Source organism: Lupinus angustifolius, chromosome LG07, assembly GCF_001865875.1.
Source record: "Lupinus angustifolius cultivar Tanjil chromosome LG07, LupAngTanjil_v1.0, whole genome shotgun sequence".
NCBI classification, from domain to species: domain Eukaryota; kingdom Viridiplantae; phylum Streptophyta; class Magnoliopsida; order Fabales; family Fabaceae; genus Lupinus; species Lupinus angustifolius.
The window spans coordinates 11,536,750-11,553,762 of record NC_032015.1 but is presented as its reverse complement, the minus strand read 5'-3'; the positions used below and the strand labels follow the sequence as shown (position 1 = coordinate 11,553,762).

The 17,013-nt window shown below is 36.3% G+C and overlaps 1 protein-coding gene across 10 annotated transcripts; it reads right to left on the bottom strand.

Annotated features, from left to right (window-relative positions):
• LOC109352340 (transcriptional corepressor LEUNIG_HOMOLOG-like) lies at window positions 5,200-16,813 on the bottom strand. Of its 10 annotated transcripts, none has more exons than XM_019594291.1 (19): window positions 16,528-16,658; window positions 16,360-16,410; window positions 16,167-16,241; window positions 15,964-16,061; window positions 15,619-15,728; window positions 15,249-15,526; window positions 15,092-15,167; window positions 14,880-14,991; window positions 14,528-14,577; window positions 14,170-14,442; window positions 13,597-13,662; window positions 13,224-13,451; window positions 11,414-11,555; window positions 11,224-11,333; window positions 8,422-8,571; window positions 7,303-7,458; window positions 7,092-7,208; window positions 6,788-6,985; window positions 5,200-5,697 (listed from the first exon to the last, which is right to left on the bottom strand). In XM_019594291.1, the coding sequence occupies exons 3-19, from the start codon at window positions 16,196-16,198 to the stop codon at window positions 5,554-5,556; spliced, it is 2,340 nt and encodes a 779-aa protein (XP_019449836.1). In that variant the 5' UTR covers window positions 16,199-16,241; window positions 16,360-16,410; window positions 16,528-16,658; the 3' UTR covers window positions 5,200-5,553. The 10 variants fall into 10 exon arrangements, with proteins under 10 accessions (XP_019449836.1, XP_019449831.1, XP_019449833.1 ...); XM_019594286.1 differs by lacking the exon at window positions 16,528-16,658 and adding an exon at window positions 16,686-16,813 and having other exon boundaries at window positions 5,283-5,697; window positions 11,414-11,561; window positions 13,591-13,662; XM_019594288.1 differs by lacking the exon at window positions 16,528-16,658 and adding an exon at window positions 16,686-16,813 and having other exon boundaries at window positions 5,283-5,697; window positions 11,414-11,561; window positions 13,591-13,662; window positions 16,167-16,235.

Genomic DNA, 17,013 nt, shown 5'->3' with positions numbered 1-17,013 from the left:
AAGGGAGAAAGCCTCTATTTATAACATGAGATTTTTCTCATGTTCCTCATTTCTCCAATGTGGGACTTGGGAGCTTAATTTTTATTTTTTCAAAACTCTTCCATGTGGGACTTTGAGAGTTGTTTTTTTCAAACTCTTATATGTGGGACTTGGGTGTTTTTTATATTTCACACCCAAAAGTTCTCACTCATGGTTTTCAACAAACCATGTTCCAACAGTTGTTAATGCTGAAAAATTCTTTAGGAAATGACCGTTGGTGTGTGTTTGGTGACTTCAATGTTGTTCGAGGTGAATCAGAGAGGAAGTGTGGGTCTGGTGTGTTCTGTAGGAGAGAATCTCACTTGTTTAAGGCTTGGATTGGTGAGATGGAGCTAATAGACCTTCCTTTAATTGAGAGAAGTTTCACTTCGTACCAATCTGGTAATGGTTCTATTACCAGATTGTATAGATTTCTTCTGTCTTCAAAGTTGATTAGTGATTGGTCGAATGCTTCTCAATAGGCTTTGATCAGGGATTTACCTGATCATTGCCCAATTATTTTGAAACACAGAAATTCAGTATTAGGTCATATTCCATTCAAGTTCAATAATTATTGGCTTCAACATCAGTTTTTTTTGAGTTGGTTTCTCGGACTTGGGCCTAAGATGGTTGTGTGGGTAGGAAAGCTTTCATTGTTAAAGAGAAGCTGATGAACCTTAAAGGGGTGCTTAGAAGATGGAACAATGAGTCTTTTGGCTGTCTTGACACCAAGTTTGGCGATCTTGTCAGGGATATTAACGTGTTTGACACCTTGGGCGAGTTTGCTTCCTTGGATAATAATCGGATATTGGAAAGGAAAACTCTGGTTGCGGAATGGTGGAAAACTGCTAATTGGAAAGAGAGCCTTTTGAGACAAAAAGCCAAAAGCAAATGGATGGAGGAAGGGGATGCTAACTCTTCTTACTTTCATCCTTGTATCAACAGTCATAGGAGAAGAAATCAAATTCTAGGTGTTTGGATTGACAATTCTTGGTATAAGGATGATCACCTGATTAGAAATGGGGTGGTCAATTACTTCAAATCCTTATTCTCTAGTGATCCGACTACTCGGCCAAATCTAGATGGAGTATAGTTTCGAAGGTTATCAGATGTTCAGATCTCTTAATTGGATGTTGGTTTCTCGGAAGAGGAGATAAAAGCAGCGGTGTGGAGTTGTGCTGGTGACAAAAGCCCAGGACCTGACGGTTTTAATCTAAATTTTTTTCAGGCTTGTTGGGATATTATCATTTTCATTCAGGAGTTTTATTTATTTGGCAAGCTCTCTAAGGGTCTAAATTCATCTTTCATAGCTTTGATTCCTAAAATTAAAAATCCCAGCAAAATTCATGAGTTCAAACCTATTTTCTTGGTGGGCTCTTTATACAAGATCTTGGCCAAGATTTTGGCTGCTAGATTAAAGGTGATTATGAGCTCTCTAATTAGTTCTTCTCAATCAGCCTTTATTAGTGACAGGAACATTCTGGATGCAACGGTGGTTATTAATGAAACTATTCATTCCGCTAAGAACGCTAAGGATGGTTGCTTCCTTTTAAAGGTAGATTTTGAGAAAGCCTATGATTCAGTTGATTGGAGCTTCCTTGGCTATATGTTAGTCAGATTTGGGTTCTCTGAAAAATGGTGTTTGTGGATCAATGGTTGTGTTTCTTTTACTTATATGTCGATTTTGGTGAATGGTTCTCCTACAGATCAATTCTCTGTTTCTAAAGGAATTAGACAAGGGGATCCTATGGCGCCTTTTCTTTTTCTTATGGTTGTAGAAGGTTTTGCAGGGTTGGTGTGTAAAGCTAGAAGTATGGGATTGTTCGAGGGTTATTCAGTTGGTAGCCTTAGTGTGAAGGTGTGTGATCTTTAGTTTGCTTATGACACGATTCTAGTGTGCAAGCCCTCGTCCTCAAACCTTTGTTGTATCAAGTCAATTTTGCATTGTTTTGAACTAGCCTCAGGTTTAAGGATTAACGCTAACAAAAGCTCTTTATTTGCTATAAAGGACAATGATTCTTTCACTTCGGAAGCAACAAATTTTCTTGCTTGCAATATAGGTTCCATTTCTTTTATGTACCTGGGGGTTCCTGTGGGGGCTAATCCTCGGAGGCTTTCGACTTGGAAAAGCACCATCGACTCAGTTGCCAAGAAGCTAACGTCTTGGAAGTGCAAGCATATATCCTTTGGTGGTAGATTCGTTCTAGTGAACTCGGTTCTCTCTAACATTCCAACTTATTTATTTTCTCTTTATAGAGCCCGTAAAAAGGTTTTATTAAAGATTGCGTCCCTTCAGAGAAACTTTCTTTGGGGGCACAAGAGAAGTGGTAAAGGTATTGCTTGGGTTGCATGGTCAGAGGTTTGCAAACCAAAATTTTCTGGTGGCTTGGGTTTCCGAGAGTTATCTCATTTCAATGATGCTCTGTTAGGTAAATGGAGGTGGCGTAGAATGCAAGACAAAGAAGCCTTTTGGGTTAAAGTGGTGGAATCCAAATATGGTGCAAATTTGGCTTTTCCTTATGTGTCTCATAGATCAAATTCTAGATGGTGGAAGGATTTGTGCAAAGTTGGTTCAAGTCTCAGACCTCTTGGTTCGTGGTTTGAGGATAATATTTGGAGGGATATTGGAGATGGTACCAATACTCTTTTCTGGTTGAATACATGGGTGGGTACTTAAAGTTTGAGAGAGTTGTTCCCTAGACTTTATGCTTTAGCTTTGAACAAAAGGGCTTTGGTTGCTGATTGCGGTTCTTAGATTAATGATATTTGGACTTGGGATATCAAATGCAGAATGGTGTTGTTTGAGAGAGAAAAGGGGTGGTTCAGAGACTTGCTTGTTGTCCTTCAGAATCACTCATGCAAGAGGAATAGTATTGATAAATGGTGCTGGAGTGTGGAGTCTTCTAGTATCTACTCTGTAAAATTGGCTTACCTCATTTAGTTCGATCAGACCTTATTGCCATTAGGTATTCCTCTAACAAAGTCTTGGTTAAATTGTGTTCCGTCTAAAGTCTGTTGTTTTGTGTGAAAACTCACTCGAGGAAGACTTCCAGTGAGGGTTTGAGTTATTCAAGAGGAATGTTATATCTTCGATTGAGGACATAAAGTTTCCAATCTGCAACAATCATGAAGAATTCATTGATCATTTGTTCATTAATTGTGAGTTTGTTTCTTCTGTTTGGAATGGGGTGTATGCTTGGCTTCAAGTTGTGGTGCTCAAACCTAGTTCAACTATTGAATCGTTGAATCTGCATGATGCTATTGGTAGAAATTCAAAAGGGCCAAAGTTTTGGAGAATGATTTGGTTTGCTATGATGTGGTCTATCTGGACTATGAGGAATAATCTCATCTTTTCCAATAAGGAGTGAGTTATACTCATATTTTAGATTCGATTCAAGCTAGAACTTGGAGCTGATGTTTAGCTAAAATAGGTCGTTCTTCTTTAATGTTTATGAATTGGTGTAATGATCCTACTCATTGTATAAATATGTATTCCAAAAAGAAGATCATTAATTGACCTTCGTTGTATTGGGTTAGCACCCCTTTTACTGTTTTTAATACATTTCACTTAGCAAAAAAAAATGTGAGTACTAGAGAAACTTAACCCATATACAAAAAGGTGAACATAAACATAAAATAAAAGTAGATAGATACGTACACTAGTAGTGTGTGAAAGAAACTTCGAAGTCCCTTACTCATTTAAACCAATTTCAAGAGGGCACCTTAATCAAGTTTATAATGTATACCACATCAAACACCTCATCATTAAAAATAACAACACTGTTAACCAACCATAAAGACCAAGTTACTATAAGCCATATCACTATCTCATGCATGCGATGATGTTTTTTTCTAGAACATATGTCTAAAGTTCAAAAAATATTCAGCTGGAACTGCAACATTTACGGATACACGTCTGTTATCCCATAGTTTTGCATCATTCCATATGCTAGGGGATATGATTGGTCAGAAAAATGTTTAATAATTGTAATTTTAACTTGAATAATTTTTTTTAACCAATCAGAGATAATGGTACAAAAAAGTGGGACAGTAGATGTGCTCCCAACATTTACAGTGCGGGCACCCATCCAAGTTGTCACTCTATTCCACCAGAGGCAACCAAAGAATAAGTGATCAGCACTTTCACTCACTTGGCCACAAAAGGAGTACAAAATATTAACCTAAAAGCCCTATCCTTCCTTACTAAGTTATCTTTTGTTAATAATCTATTTAATAGAAACTGTCAATTGAACGCCAATAACTTTGTTGGAGTTTTAGCCTTCAATAAATGTTCGAAAACATTTGACCTAATATTGTCCACTTAAGATTTGGAAAAAAAAACCAAGAATAATTTGATATAGTAGAAAAAATCCACAACCATTCATACCTACCTCTAAGCATCAAGCCTACCCTTCACAAGAACAACATAACATAGAAGCAAACTCATCCATTGAATCACTTTCCCAAGAAAAAACATCCCTCCTCCAAGCGGAATTCCAAACCCAACCATTAGACCAAAAGTAACAAACTCAAAATCGTGAATTAACTTGCATATATCCTTAGGCATAACATGAACTGGTGGAAAAAATTCCTTAAATGACCAAGAACCCCACCACACATCCTCCCAAAATGAAGTTTTATTACCACAACCAACCTTATTATATATACAAGACAAAAACCAATCCTCATACCCACCAAAACCTCCTATCCACTTATGTTGAATCCATAAATCTAACGTCTTTAAGATAAGGTGTTCAATCAACTTATATGGTTAGCTTAGCTTGACATTGAAATTCTCTGGGTCATTTCGTGACATCAATAAACTCAAAGCAAGATTTGGTTGAGAATAGTATTTGGGGTGATTGGTGGTTTCATATATGGGGTCCCTTGTATCGAAAGGTACCACTAACAATGTTGAGGCAGAGTACTTCATTGTAGATGATGGACAATGAGGATACAAGTATGAAAAACTGGTGAGTGGACCAATTGCTAGGCATGTTAGACCAAATTCAGCTATTGGTAACATCTTCAAATATTTAAAAGGCAAGTAAATCCCATTTTGAAAATACATGGGAAAAGTAGAAATAAGTAAATGGGATCATAATGAATCTAACACTGCCAAAACCATCACATTTTATATTGAATATACTTATTAATAGATGTGATTTTGAAATCAATAAAAGACATGAATCTGGCAAAGCATGCATTTTAGAAGTCCAGAAAAAGGGGCTAATAATAACAATGACAACATCATTTACACAATATCATGCAAGCTATCAAATATTTGGATTTTTAATTATTATTTTTTAAATAAGAGGCAAAAAGAAGAGAGAATGATTAGCCCAACTTTACACTGAATATAAAATCCACAAGCCCCTTATCACAATAGATAATGGAGAAGTAAAGATGAGGGAAAAAAGTAATAAATAAATACATGGAGGATTCTTTTCTCCCATGCTCATCTTTTCAATTTCTTCAACCCTGTTCTTTACTAGGACTGAAACTGCTCTTGAAAATGTAACACCTACCATCAATTTATTTCCAAATCTTGACAGATTTGTCATGACTGGCAGAAGCAACCATCCCTGTCACTGATGACTGCGCTAGAGCTGATATCACACACTCATGAGCTGGTATTGTCATGCATTTGTTCTCAGCCATGTTCCATAGCTCCAATGACTGTAAAGCATTAATGAATCAAGTGAAAACAAGTTTTAACAATCATGCGATACGCTGCAAAACATGTAACTGAATCATCCACCGCAAATTAACAGGATGGAGTTCCAAATGACATATTAAAAAAATGTGATGGCTTTTTTATATAAAAAAGCAGACATTCAAGTACAACCTAATATTCAGATTTGAGAACTCTGGTTGAAACTAAAGTTGAATCCTATCCGTTGGATTCAAAATTGTTGCTCTAGTCCTATCTAGATTCTAGAGTTGCACTCCACCAATCCGGCTGCAACCATATCCCCCTTAAACTTTCCAGTTGCCATCCTTGATGATCTCTTACTACTTTCACTCTTTCAGGCCTCAAACCTAAATTTCCATGTTTTCACTGAATCATAAGTGTGCATCAGCGAATCATATTTTAACCGTTGTTGGTGATTTCCCTCAAGGTACTTCAGTATTGCAATATTTTTACAGTATTTTTGGAAGATTCCATTATGATAGGAACTGGACCACAAAAGCATACTAATACAGAAATGAATATTAATGGATGTTGACACTGAATTCCTAGGAATTTGAGAACCTGGCCTTTCCCTCACTCTTCTGGTATTAAGAGACATGATTCTCTCCTTACTCTCCGTTCCTCTTAATTCCTCAATGGCCTCTCTCCCTCCATGACTACTGACTCATACTTCTTTACAGTTGACACTTGACATGAATGCCTAACTAAGAATTGACCTAACTAGCTACAGGTGTATAACATATTAAGGGCGCACTTATTTAACTCTTTATTCCCTATACCTATGTTTCCTAGACAGCTTCTCCTCAAGTGGCCAAAACTTGTTGCATGACATGTTCATATTGACATTAAATATGTAACCATCATCCTCACAAACTCCAAAAAATGGCAGGCCTTGGATTTAGTACCTCACAAAAATATCACCCCCCATTCATTCTCAGCATGCACGGCTTTTTATAACATGAACAAAAAATAGGAGAAAGATAATAGTCAACTGAAATTAAAAATAATGCTAATTGAAAGAAGAAGAAATGTTAAAAGGAACCCAGACATACAATTTGATATGTTCAAACATACCTGGTAACCTCCAATAACCAAGAGAGTGGAGTAGCTTGGGTGAAAAACGCAAGAATGAAACATGTTGCCACTGGAACTAAGCTCATGAATGCATTCCCCAGAGGCAACTGACCACACTTTGACAGAGTCTTGACTCATAGATGCCAAGTAATCTCCATTTGTATCCCAACAGACAGAGTGAACATCTGTTGAGTGTCCCTAGAATACATCAAACTCCAATTATTACCGGATATTATGATAAAAAAAATAGTGCTAAAGAATTTTTTCTTTAAATTTCGTGAAGTTTGGTGTCCATGTTTTACACCTGTAATGATTGCATCTGCCTGTCACTTTCAACATCAAAGAGAGAAACAACATTGCTAGCTGCAGCAGCCAAAAGGTGTCCGATCCTTGGCTGAAATCTCACCTGTGCAGATCCTCCCTGCTTGGTTGATTTAATGAAGTTCAGAAGAGATAATAAACAAACCCATCACATCTATATATGATAAATGAATTAGGTAAATTTCCTAAATGACCTTAGAAACACGAGTGCAAGAATATTGACTAATATTCCAGAAGCGAATCTCATTGTTAGCATCACTAGAACAGAAAAGATCATTTTTCTTTGGGTGGAAATCAAGGGACATCACATGTGCAGCATGACCAGTGTATGCCTGCAAAGAAAAGCTTGGCTGCAAAAGTAGAAGTCAAAAGTAAGTCCCTGAAGCATATAAATCAACACTTCATAGTACCCAACAAAATCAACACTTAGAAATAGATACTATCATCTATGACCTATAGCTATACGACTTAACATATGAATTTCATGCAATGGCTCAGCACCCAATGACAAAAGTTCCACCCAAAGTCGAGAAATTGCCCATAAATATATATCATAGTCAAAAGAATTTTTATCCATGATGGTAAAAACGAAAACTTCTAGGAGTCCTAACCATACAACAATAACAACCAAATATTATTCCACTAGGTGGATAATAATTTTTGTTTTAGACTCGGGGTTTGAACATCAATCTTTGAGAAAGGGGGCAGCCACACCACTAAATCATCAACCTAATGCCCACAGAAGGGTTCCAAAATGTAATTCCAATAATAGCAGGGTTTATCCATTACCATACTTCCCAGGTTTGAAATCATTGGTCCGAAAACACACAGGATTGAATGGAAGTTGGGAGTCATAGCTCACACAGTGATCTCTTATTTATAGAATAATAACAAACCATGGAGCTAATCACTAGTTTATAGCATAATTACAACCAACCAAAAAGCTAATCAATAGTTAATTTACAGCAATCGTCATAATAAAAATTATATATATTTACATGTGTTCTAAATATGCTAATATTCTAATAGCTAATTATGCTAATTTTCTAACAATGAGCATATATAGGAGGATCAAGGTTCATAATATTGGACACAGACTCATGGATCATCTTTTGCTCAATATTCTTGAATTTCTTGGAGTTAAGCCAACAGAAACAAGTAATTAAAATCAAGACTTGCATACAATCTCTTTGAACTGTGTAGGTTTGGAAACCTGAGAAAGTAGAAAGTAGATCTTAATCTCATACATGGGGAAGACAAGAAAATTTCGTAATAACAGTTAAAGGAGAATAATAAGGAAAAGGGGGATTTACAGCTGCAGCATCCCAAAGCCGCACGGTTGTATCAAATGAAGATGTTGCCAGCTGAGTTGAATTTGGCCTAAAGCGAACATCAGTGATAATAAGATTGTGCTCCACAGGAGTGATCTCTGTCTGCAGTGTCTCCATGTTCCACAGAACAACCTACCAAAAGGGAAAAGATGAGCATCTGTATCTTTTACAATAAAAGTCTATTTCAGATAAGATCCTAATTTTATACTTTCTTTTCAGGTAAACCGGCATAACATTCTAATGCGTATTTTTATGACAAACATTGCCAATGGTACAGAACTAAAACATGTTATCGTGCATTTCAAACACTAAAACAATGCCCAACACCTATTTTTTCACTGGATGGCAACTGTCTCTGGAATTACATTCTCTGCATTTGTAAAGAACACTAGGTTTGTTCCTCTACTTTACAAAAGCTTTTGGTGGTTCATCTCCAAAGTTTTGACAGCACCAGGGTAGTCAAAATTCATTGATGGTATTTGAACCTTTTCTTTAATTTTATACATTTAGTTGGAACAAATCACAAGAATCTTTACAGTTCTCTTTTGCCTTTAAATATACTCTAGGACAGGGTTTTGTCCTTAGCTTCTCTGGTGGTGGGGGTGGACAACAACCGAGACGAGAAAGGTGTCCGAAAGAAGTCAAGGCAAGAGAGATCATCACAAATCAGAGTTCTGTATTTTTGGGAATTCAACAATGGAATAATAACGAGACAGGTCATGGAGAACAGTACTGCTATGATAGCATTCTGAATTGGAGGGTTTTAAGTAAGGAGCAAAATAAGAATAGAGACTCAAAATAATACAGGGATGATATTGATATGATGTGATGATAATGTGAAGAGATTATTACAAAAGACAACCCCATTGGTCCTATTTAAACTAAAAGTAGAATTCTAGTTCTAATTAAACAAGCAAACAAATAATATACTCTAAAATATTCTGATACGATATAGGTAAAGAAATATTTTCAGATATTCTACAGACAACATTTAATACGATTCTACAGTTCAACAATATTTTCTTTTCTTGCTTTAATTTAACCAATATTCTAACGAATGAAATCGGAGGGGCTTAGAGACTTCGTATAAAGAAATAAACGGGTTACATGGCGTTCATGCAAACTAGTTTTCATGTATAGGCAGTCACTATTTGGTTCTTCTGGTAATAAGTGCTCATGAAATCATTAGGATGGATCCTAAGGCTAAGAAGAAGGGGAAGTAGGATGTGTGGAATCATGTATATTTATGTTTTTATTGATGTCTTTCTGTATCGTATACATTATCTTTCATGATTCGAAAATTGAACGAATGATTCTCAGTATGATTCTCGACTATACTTGGGGATTCTAAGAACAACTAAAGGATGCTATGGTGCACAGTTTAACAACTGTATCCCATGAAAAACAACCCGGGGATTCTAGAGATGCCCAAGAGATGAGCATTACCGGAAAGTTAATAGAAATTTCTTGACCAACAATCAAGCATGTGGAAATTAAGACTGAGACAGGTGTGAATGACAGCCAACAAAGAGATCAACACCACTATAATTCACAGTGGGAAGAATCCCCACCGTTGTGATTCACGGTGGGAAAGGTCACTACCAAATGCCTGCAGCATCTTTGTCATTATTGCCCTCCCCCTCAAATGTCATGTCCAAATTGGAAACCCATAATACTATGAAGGGAAGAAAGCGAAGATAAAGATTAATATAAGAATAAAGGTGGTCCATCCAATGCACGAGGATCCCACTTAGTGAGGCCTAGGGAGGGTAGATGTCTATGTAGCATTACCCCACAAGTAGAGAGGTTGTTTCTAGGGTTTGAACAATGACCTCATGTGACTAAGCAACAGTTTACTGTTGCGCCATGCTCACCCTCTAAAGATTATCATAAGCATATTGGTGAAAAAATTAAAAGGGTTGTCGAAAAGAGAAACATGACAAAACAATAGCGGGTAGAATGAAAACTGGAGTTCTGTTAGACAAAATTGATGCATGGCTAACTTAAAGAAAGGAATCAGGGACAAAAGTATAATCATTGGAATTCCAGATTTTTGGGAACTAGGTAGTAGTATAATAGTGACAATATCAGGCAACATATATCATGTTGAAATTATAGGGTTTATGTAGTGAAGTAGTGATAGAGAGAAATTAGCAAATGAATACCGCTACAGATGATATCAAGTTTTTTTACCAAAGACCCACTTTTGCAACTCGGAAGGAGCAGTAATCAGCAAATTGACGCTCAAGATAAAGGAACAAAAAGGAAAGACACTTAAATGCATAGGATTTTGTCTAGTTTATGATTTAAGGGATGTTCACTAAAAAGTATTGATTAATTAATGCGAGTTCTTTTTCTGAGTTAAATGCTGACTAAAATAAGTAAAAACAATCACATTTTTTGACGAAAATGACTCCATGTCAATTTGTACCAATCATATAAGATCCCTAAGCACGTATAATTTAACCATATTGAACATAAATTGCACCAAGCCAAAAGATAAGTTGAAGGAATAAAACAAAAAACAAGATGTGTGCCTGGTAGGAGCAAGCAGTCATCACATCAATATGAACTGCAGATTGTAGATAATTCATGTGTACCAATGCAAGGAATTTAAAATAAGTATTTAATCTCATAAGTTTATATCATGGAAGAAAAAGGAAACCAATTTAAGCTCTTGAATTTACAATTCACCAGCAGGTATATTTGTTCTGTAATAGTCTTAATTATTTTGAAACTGTTATCTGCTCTAAAGCAGAATACTTAGAATGAAATCCTTTCTACCTTCTTGTCATGTCCAGCACTAGCTAATAATTTACCATCTGAAGAGAAATGACAGCAAACAACTTTGCTGTTGCTCTTGCGTATAGAACCAACTTCACTGAACGAAAAGCCTGAAATAGAAGCAATAGAATCACTAATCCAGCCAATGTGAATAATAAAAATTTATAGAAGCATGAGAACATTAGATTACCTTTTGAAGCATCTGTAGCATGCTCAGACGGGTTTCGTTTCAATGTGCCAAACAAGTCCCTTCCATCACCATCGTCCTGTGAGAGAAATGATTCGACATTATCATCTAAGGAGCCAACATCTCCAAAATGTTCCATGTCATCCTGCAACTACAAGAATGTGAATTATCTTATCAAGTGTCTGAAACTTTAAACAAGAAATCGGCAAACACTATACTGAAACGAAATGAAAAGCTTAAAAGCATATAATGCACAAGTCATGGTTTATGATACAACCCAATGGCTTTATTTGATTCATGTAGCCAACCACATTAAATGGGAAAAGCTTTGTTATTGTCTAGTGCAGGAGATTTTAAATCTCACTCATTGGGAAATCATTAATATTACAGATACATTACCAAAAATAGCAATGTGATTACGGTTTTACTAATTGGTACCTTATGAGAGATATGATTAAGGAACCCAAAAAACAGTCTTCATCGCAAACAAAAAACATTACCTCTTATTCTATTAAATGCACAACTTCCCAATGAAGACTTTTCTTTCTCGGGTTCCTTAACCTTTTCCTTAAGAACAATGGTAAGCAAAACCGATATAATTATAAACCATGTCTGAGAATCAATGATAACAACTGCAGCATACATGATAAATATGACTGGTAAAAAATCCACCATATAAGAATCATGCAAGTAATAAATAGCCCAAAAAGGGCTAGCAATGAACTTAACCAACATGATATTAGTTTGAGACCCATCATTAATTAGTTTGATGAACATGGTTCATGAAATAAATGAACCAAATTTGGGAACATTAAGTAAATGAGTAGAACTTAAGCCAATTACAGCTCAGCTTAGCTTAGATATTATGTTTAAGTGGGTGAGCCTCGGCTCAATAGCAAGTGTGCTGCTTTCTGAGAGGAAGGATACGAGTTCAAATCCTAGAAACAACCTCTTAGCTAGCGTGAATAAGGATGAGCACATCTACCCTCTCCATATTGCCTCGTGACCTCCCTTCGTTAATAGATTCCGAGAAAGAACCTCTTCACTAGCATAAATAAGGATAAGTACATCTACCCTCCCCATATTGCCTCGTGACCTCCCTTCGTTAATAAACTTCATATTTAGAACAGCATAATCTAAATAAATTATGAGAAAAATGATTAGTTAAACTGAGTTATGAACCAAGCTAATTAACCAGGTCCACAAGCTAGCCAAGTACTTTTAGTTCATACTGTCTCATGTTGACATTTTGTTCATGTAATTCAAGCACATGAGCGGGATGAACAAATTTTAAGCTTGGTTCGAACCAAGTTTAAGCTACAATCACTTTGAGTTACGAAATATGGTTCATATTGAACCTGAGTCAATTTTGATCTGGACCATTTATTAAAGTCGTGTTGAACCAAGACCAAGTTAATATAATATGGATCAGCGGCGTGATAACGTTAATATAGAGGGTGTTACTATATGATATGGATCAGCAGTGTGATGATGTTAATATGATAGAGCAATATGGCAACGCTTGATCCATGTAGCCAACCCCATCCAATGGGACTAGGGCTTAGCTGTTTTTTATGTTGAACCAAGTTCAGATCAATTCCACTCGCTTCCAACCCTAATCTTTACCATCAACAATGAAGAATTCTCAAATTGTTTAAATAAAGTACCAAATCATTTGCCAAAAGTGTAAGGAATGTGTAGCCTCATACCACTATTTAATATAGATGGTGGTACTCAACTATTTATTTGCACCAAATGTTTAATTTGCGAACAACATAGTAAGACAAGCAACAAAATATTCAATTTGATTTACCAGCTGGTTTGTGGAGGATGCAAGACCACCTGCCCCATCAGTACCATACATTATCAAACCTTTGGATACACCAGCAACATTTGGCAAGTTACCCGCCATAGAAACCCCTTCGCCAGGAGTGTGAGTCGATGGAGTTGATGGTTGAGAATTAGAAGGTCCAAGTGTATTTCCTGTACCAGTACTGTTGGCAGCTCCCGAAGATGTAGGCCCTCTCCTTTTTCGGTTATTCTATGATATAATTGGGAAAAAGTCATAACATAACAAGAGAAGCATACATGTAAACACTGCTAGGCTATATACTTCCACCAGAAGACAAAATAGAAGTATCTAACACCTATATCATTGTAAATAAACATAAAAGCAGAACCTGTACACGTTGCTGTGGATGCAGAGGATCTTGTTGCTGGGAGGTGGATTGTTGCATCTGTGGTATGTTGATCTGAATAAAACACAAATTACTGTATCAACATAGAAGAAATAAACTGCTTGTTATAAGCCTAAAATGTATTCTTAATGAAAAGTGTCATCAACAAAAGTAATAAGCTACAATACTGTTAAGTACAGATGCATTTAATAGAAGATTCTTTTACTTATCACATGACTAGAGTACATCAGAAAGAAAAAAACTACAGTCTGTCCTCAATGCATCACTCCAGTAGTTAGTGCAAGTGTTCAACCTTTTCTTAATTGAAATTTATGTGAAAACTGAAAACTTTTACCTATTTGAAAAGTATGTGAAACTATATACTGCGTCATTGATTACTCTAAAGAAGAAATAACCTACAGATCATTCATAAACACAGACATACCATTCAAATGACCAGGTCCACATCAGGAAAAAGGCAAAAGGTGAACTCATTGATTCCTTAATCATGCAAATTTGTTCTACAACATAGCTATATTACGTTTGTGTACCGTAGGGCCTGGTGGATATAATAAATGATACCTTAGATGAAGTAGATTGCATTGGAGAGCCTATTGATCCATCATTTGCAATTGGTTGACCATCTTTCACATTCAAACTTCCCCTCGCTAGTCCCCTTAGTCGTTGTGGATCCATATCTCCATACATAGGTGAACTTCCAATATTGCCTTGCGCCTGAACCTGTGCGAGGAGATGCTGCTGCTGTTGTTGTGGCAAAACCTGAAATTGGTTAGGACTCTGAAGGAGAGGCTTTTGAACTTGTGCTCCAAAACCAGGATGAATTTGATCTATGCCCTAGATAATATGATAATTTTGGTTAAACTAGGTATGTACATTAATAGATAACTAAAAGTGAAGTAAAGGCTCATTGCATACTTACAGTTAAAGGCCATCCTTTCAATGTGAGACCACCAACTCCAGGGTTTAATCCTGAAAAGGGAAGAAGAGAGATGACTATGAAATAAGGCAAGATGATTAGCCAAAAAAGTTGTGTAGCAATTGCATGACCATTATAAAATATGAAATTAAAAAAGATCTGGCAGAACTTCATGTAAGTGAATCATGCAGATACCCCAAAATGTAAAATGCAGAATAAACTATATTAGTATATTACTCTCACTAATTAGTACATTTTTGTTGCCTTTTGTATATTATATAATATGTTGGAAATCCAAATTTATTTAAAATCCACAACATTCTTTAAATTGCTGTTCTCCTCAATTGACTCACACCTGCATTTGAGATTCCAGACTTTGACTGCATTGCCCCATGCCCATAAATTGAAGAAGGATCCATAGGCAAGGATCTCTGCATGGTGCCCATGTTGACTTCACTTTTGATCTCCTTCCAAGGAGAGAAACAAAAATCAGCATCCCAAACAAGAGAGAGAGAAGAAAGGAAGAAAGGGGTAGAAGACTAATTACTGAGCGGTACAAGTACGTACGGGGGTTTGTTGAGTTCGAGCCTGGATTTGCTGCAAAGCTGCTGCTACACTCCCTGAATTTCCTTGAACCATCTGCCTGTTTAGGAAAGACAAATTGTAAATATCACGTATAAGACTTCATATATTTCAATTAAATAAAATTTAAAAATAATAATACCCAGGATGATTTGTTGATTTCAAAAGAGCTATTCTAGCATCTACAAGAGGTTGGGATGTCTCTGTCTCCATGGAGTTAGAGTGCTTCATCCGATCCTCATACATTTTTGCAGCTAGAGCACTGGCAGTAGATTGCCCAAGCACTCCTTCTGCGGTGATAGCACTTACAGGACCACCAAGGGGAGGGTGATTAGAATCCCTTCTTTGCATCTGAGCTTGTCGCATGAGTTGCAACTGCTGCATTTGCAGCTGCTGTTCTTTCGCTTTAATATGTTGAGCCTGCAACTCATCAACAAAAAGGGAAACAACTACTCAAAATATCATCTGGAAACTACCATTTCCATGAAGTCAAACTACCAGATGGGAGATACCTCTAAATATGCTGCAGCAGTCTCAGAATGTTTGTCATTCGTCCTCACGATAAAAATATCCCAGAAAACAGACCACCACTCAAAAAGAAAACCTCCAGGAGCATCAATTGCTGCATTTTCAGAAGTCTTAACTATAATCAATTTCTCTCTCAAATACCCTCTAAAAATTCCACCCAGGGGGAGATGTGAATAAAAAATTTATGCAAAATTTGGCATAGCATCAGAATACCTCCAAAACAGACCATTGAGCTGAGATGGGCACTAACTAATCATTTTATAAAATAACAACAAAATCAGTCAAAAAGTACGTAAGAGCATTAAACTACCGCATTAACTATAACTCACCTACAGGATCAGGTGAAACCTTCCCTTCTGTCATGAATGCCTTGGCAGTATTATGCAATTTTTTCTTTACCAAATAATCATAAATGTAAACATCAAGCCTAGCAGGAAAAAAGAAACAAAACAATAGTTACTACTAAATAGGGCCAGATACATGGATCAATCGGCACCATTGACTCTAACAAACATAATCATAAGGCACTCACATCTTATCTGCTTCCCAATTACTCTGCGCCATAATTACTATCACAGTTCCCCGTCAGAAACAAAATTAACTGCAACAATGCACGGAATTCGAACATATATCAAACATTAACAAATTAAATTCATAAAATTCTAAAATAAAACAATTAAAAAGAGAGATAGTTTAGCTGCATCAATAAAATCTAATAAATCAACCTCAAATTGCGAGAAACTGATGGATCAGAATCCTGCATTACCAATCCAACACTGCATGCGATGAACCGATCTCAAATTCAGAAATCATTGATAAAAAAATGAACGATCGATTAACAGTGAGGAAAAACTAGAACAAAGCAAATGAAATGAATTACGTGAAATTGGAACCTGCTATCAGTGAATCAGTGAGAGAGAAACGGAATTAGGGTTCACGATGCAGTAACAGTTTGAGGGAACTAAGTGAAGAGTTCGAATTGGTTTCCAACAGTGTTTGTAATAATAAGAAGAAGAAAGAAAGATACTGTTTGAAATGACAGATTCCGAACCGGTGGCTCGATGAGTAACCGAAGCTGGAGAAGAAGAGGTTCGGGTCGAGGTGGCAAGTAGCATGCGTTTCACTGAGGTTCCGTTACTTCTAGTTAACGTACAGTTTAGAATAACTCGATCTATGTCCTTTTGGATACCACTGTTGAACTCGTTAACTGACACGTGTACTGTTCACATAAAAGCTAGTAAGCTATATAATTTGATTAAATTTAATAGATTTTTTATTTCAAATTAATAAACATATATTCTCCTGAAAGTTTTCCTACTTAATATTGAATATTTCTTTATTTGTAGGAGACTGAAATATTTACATTAAATACTTACTTT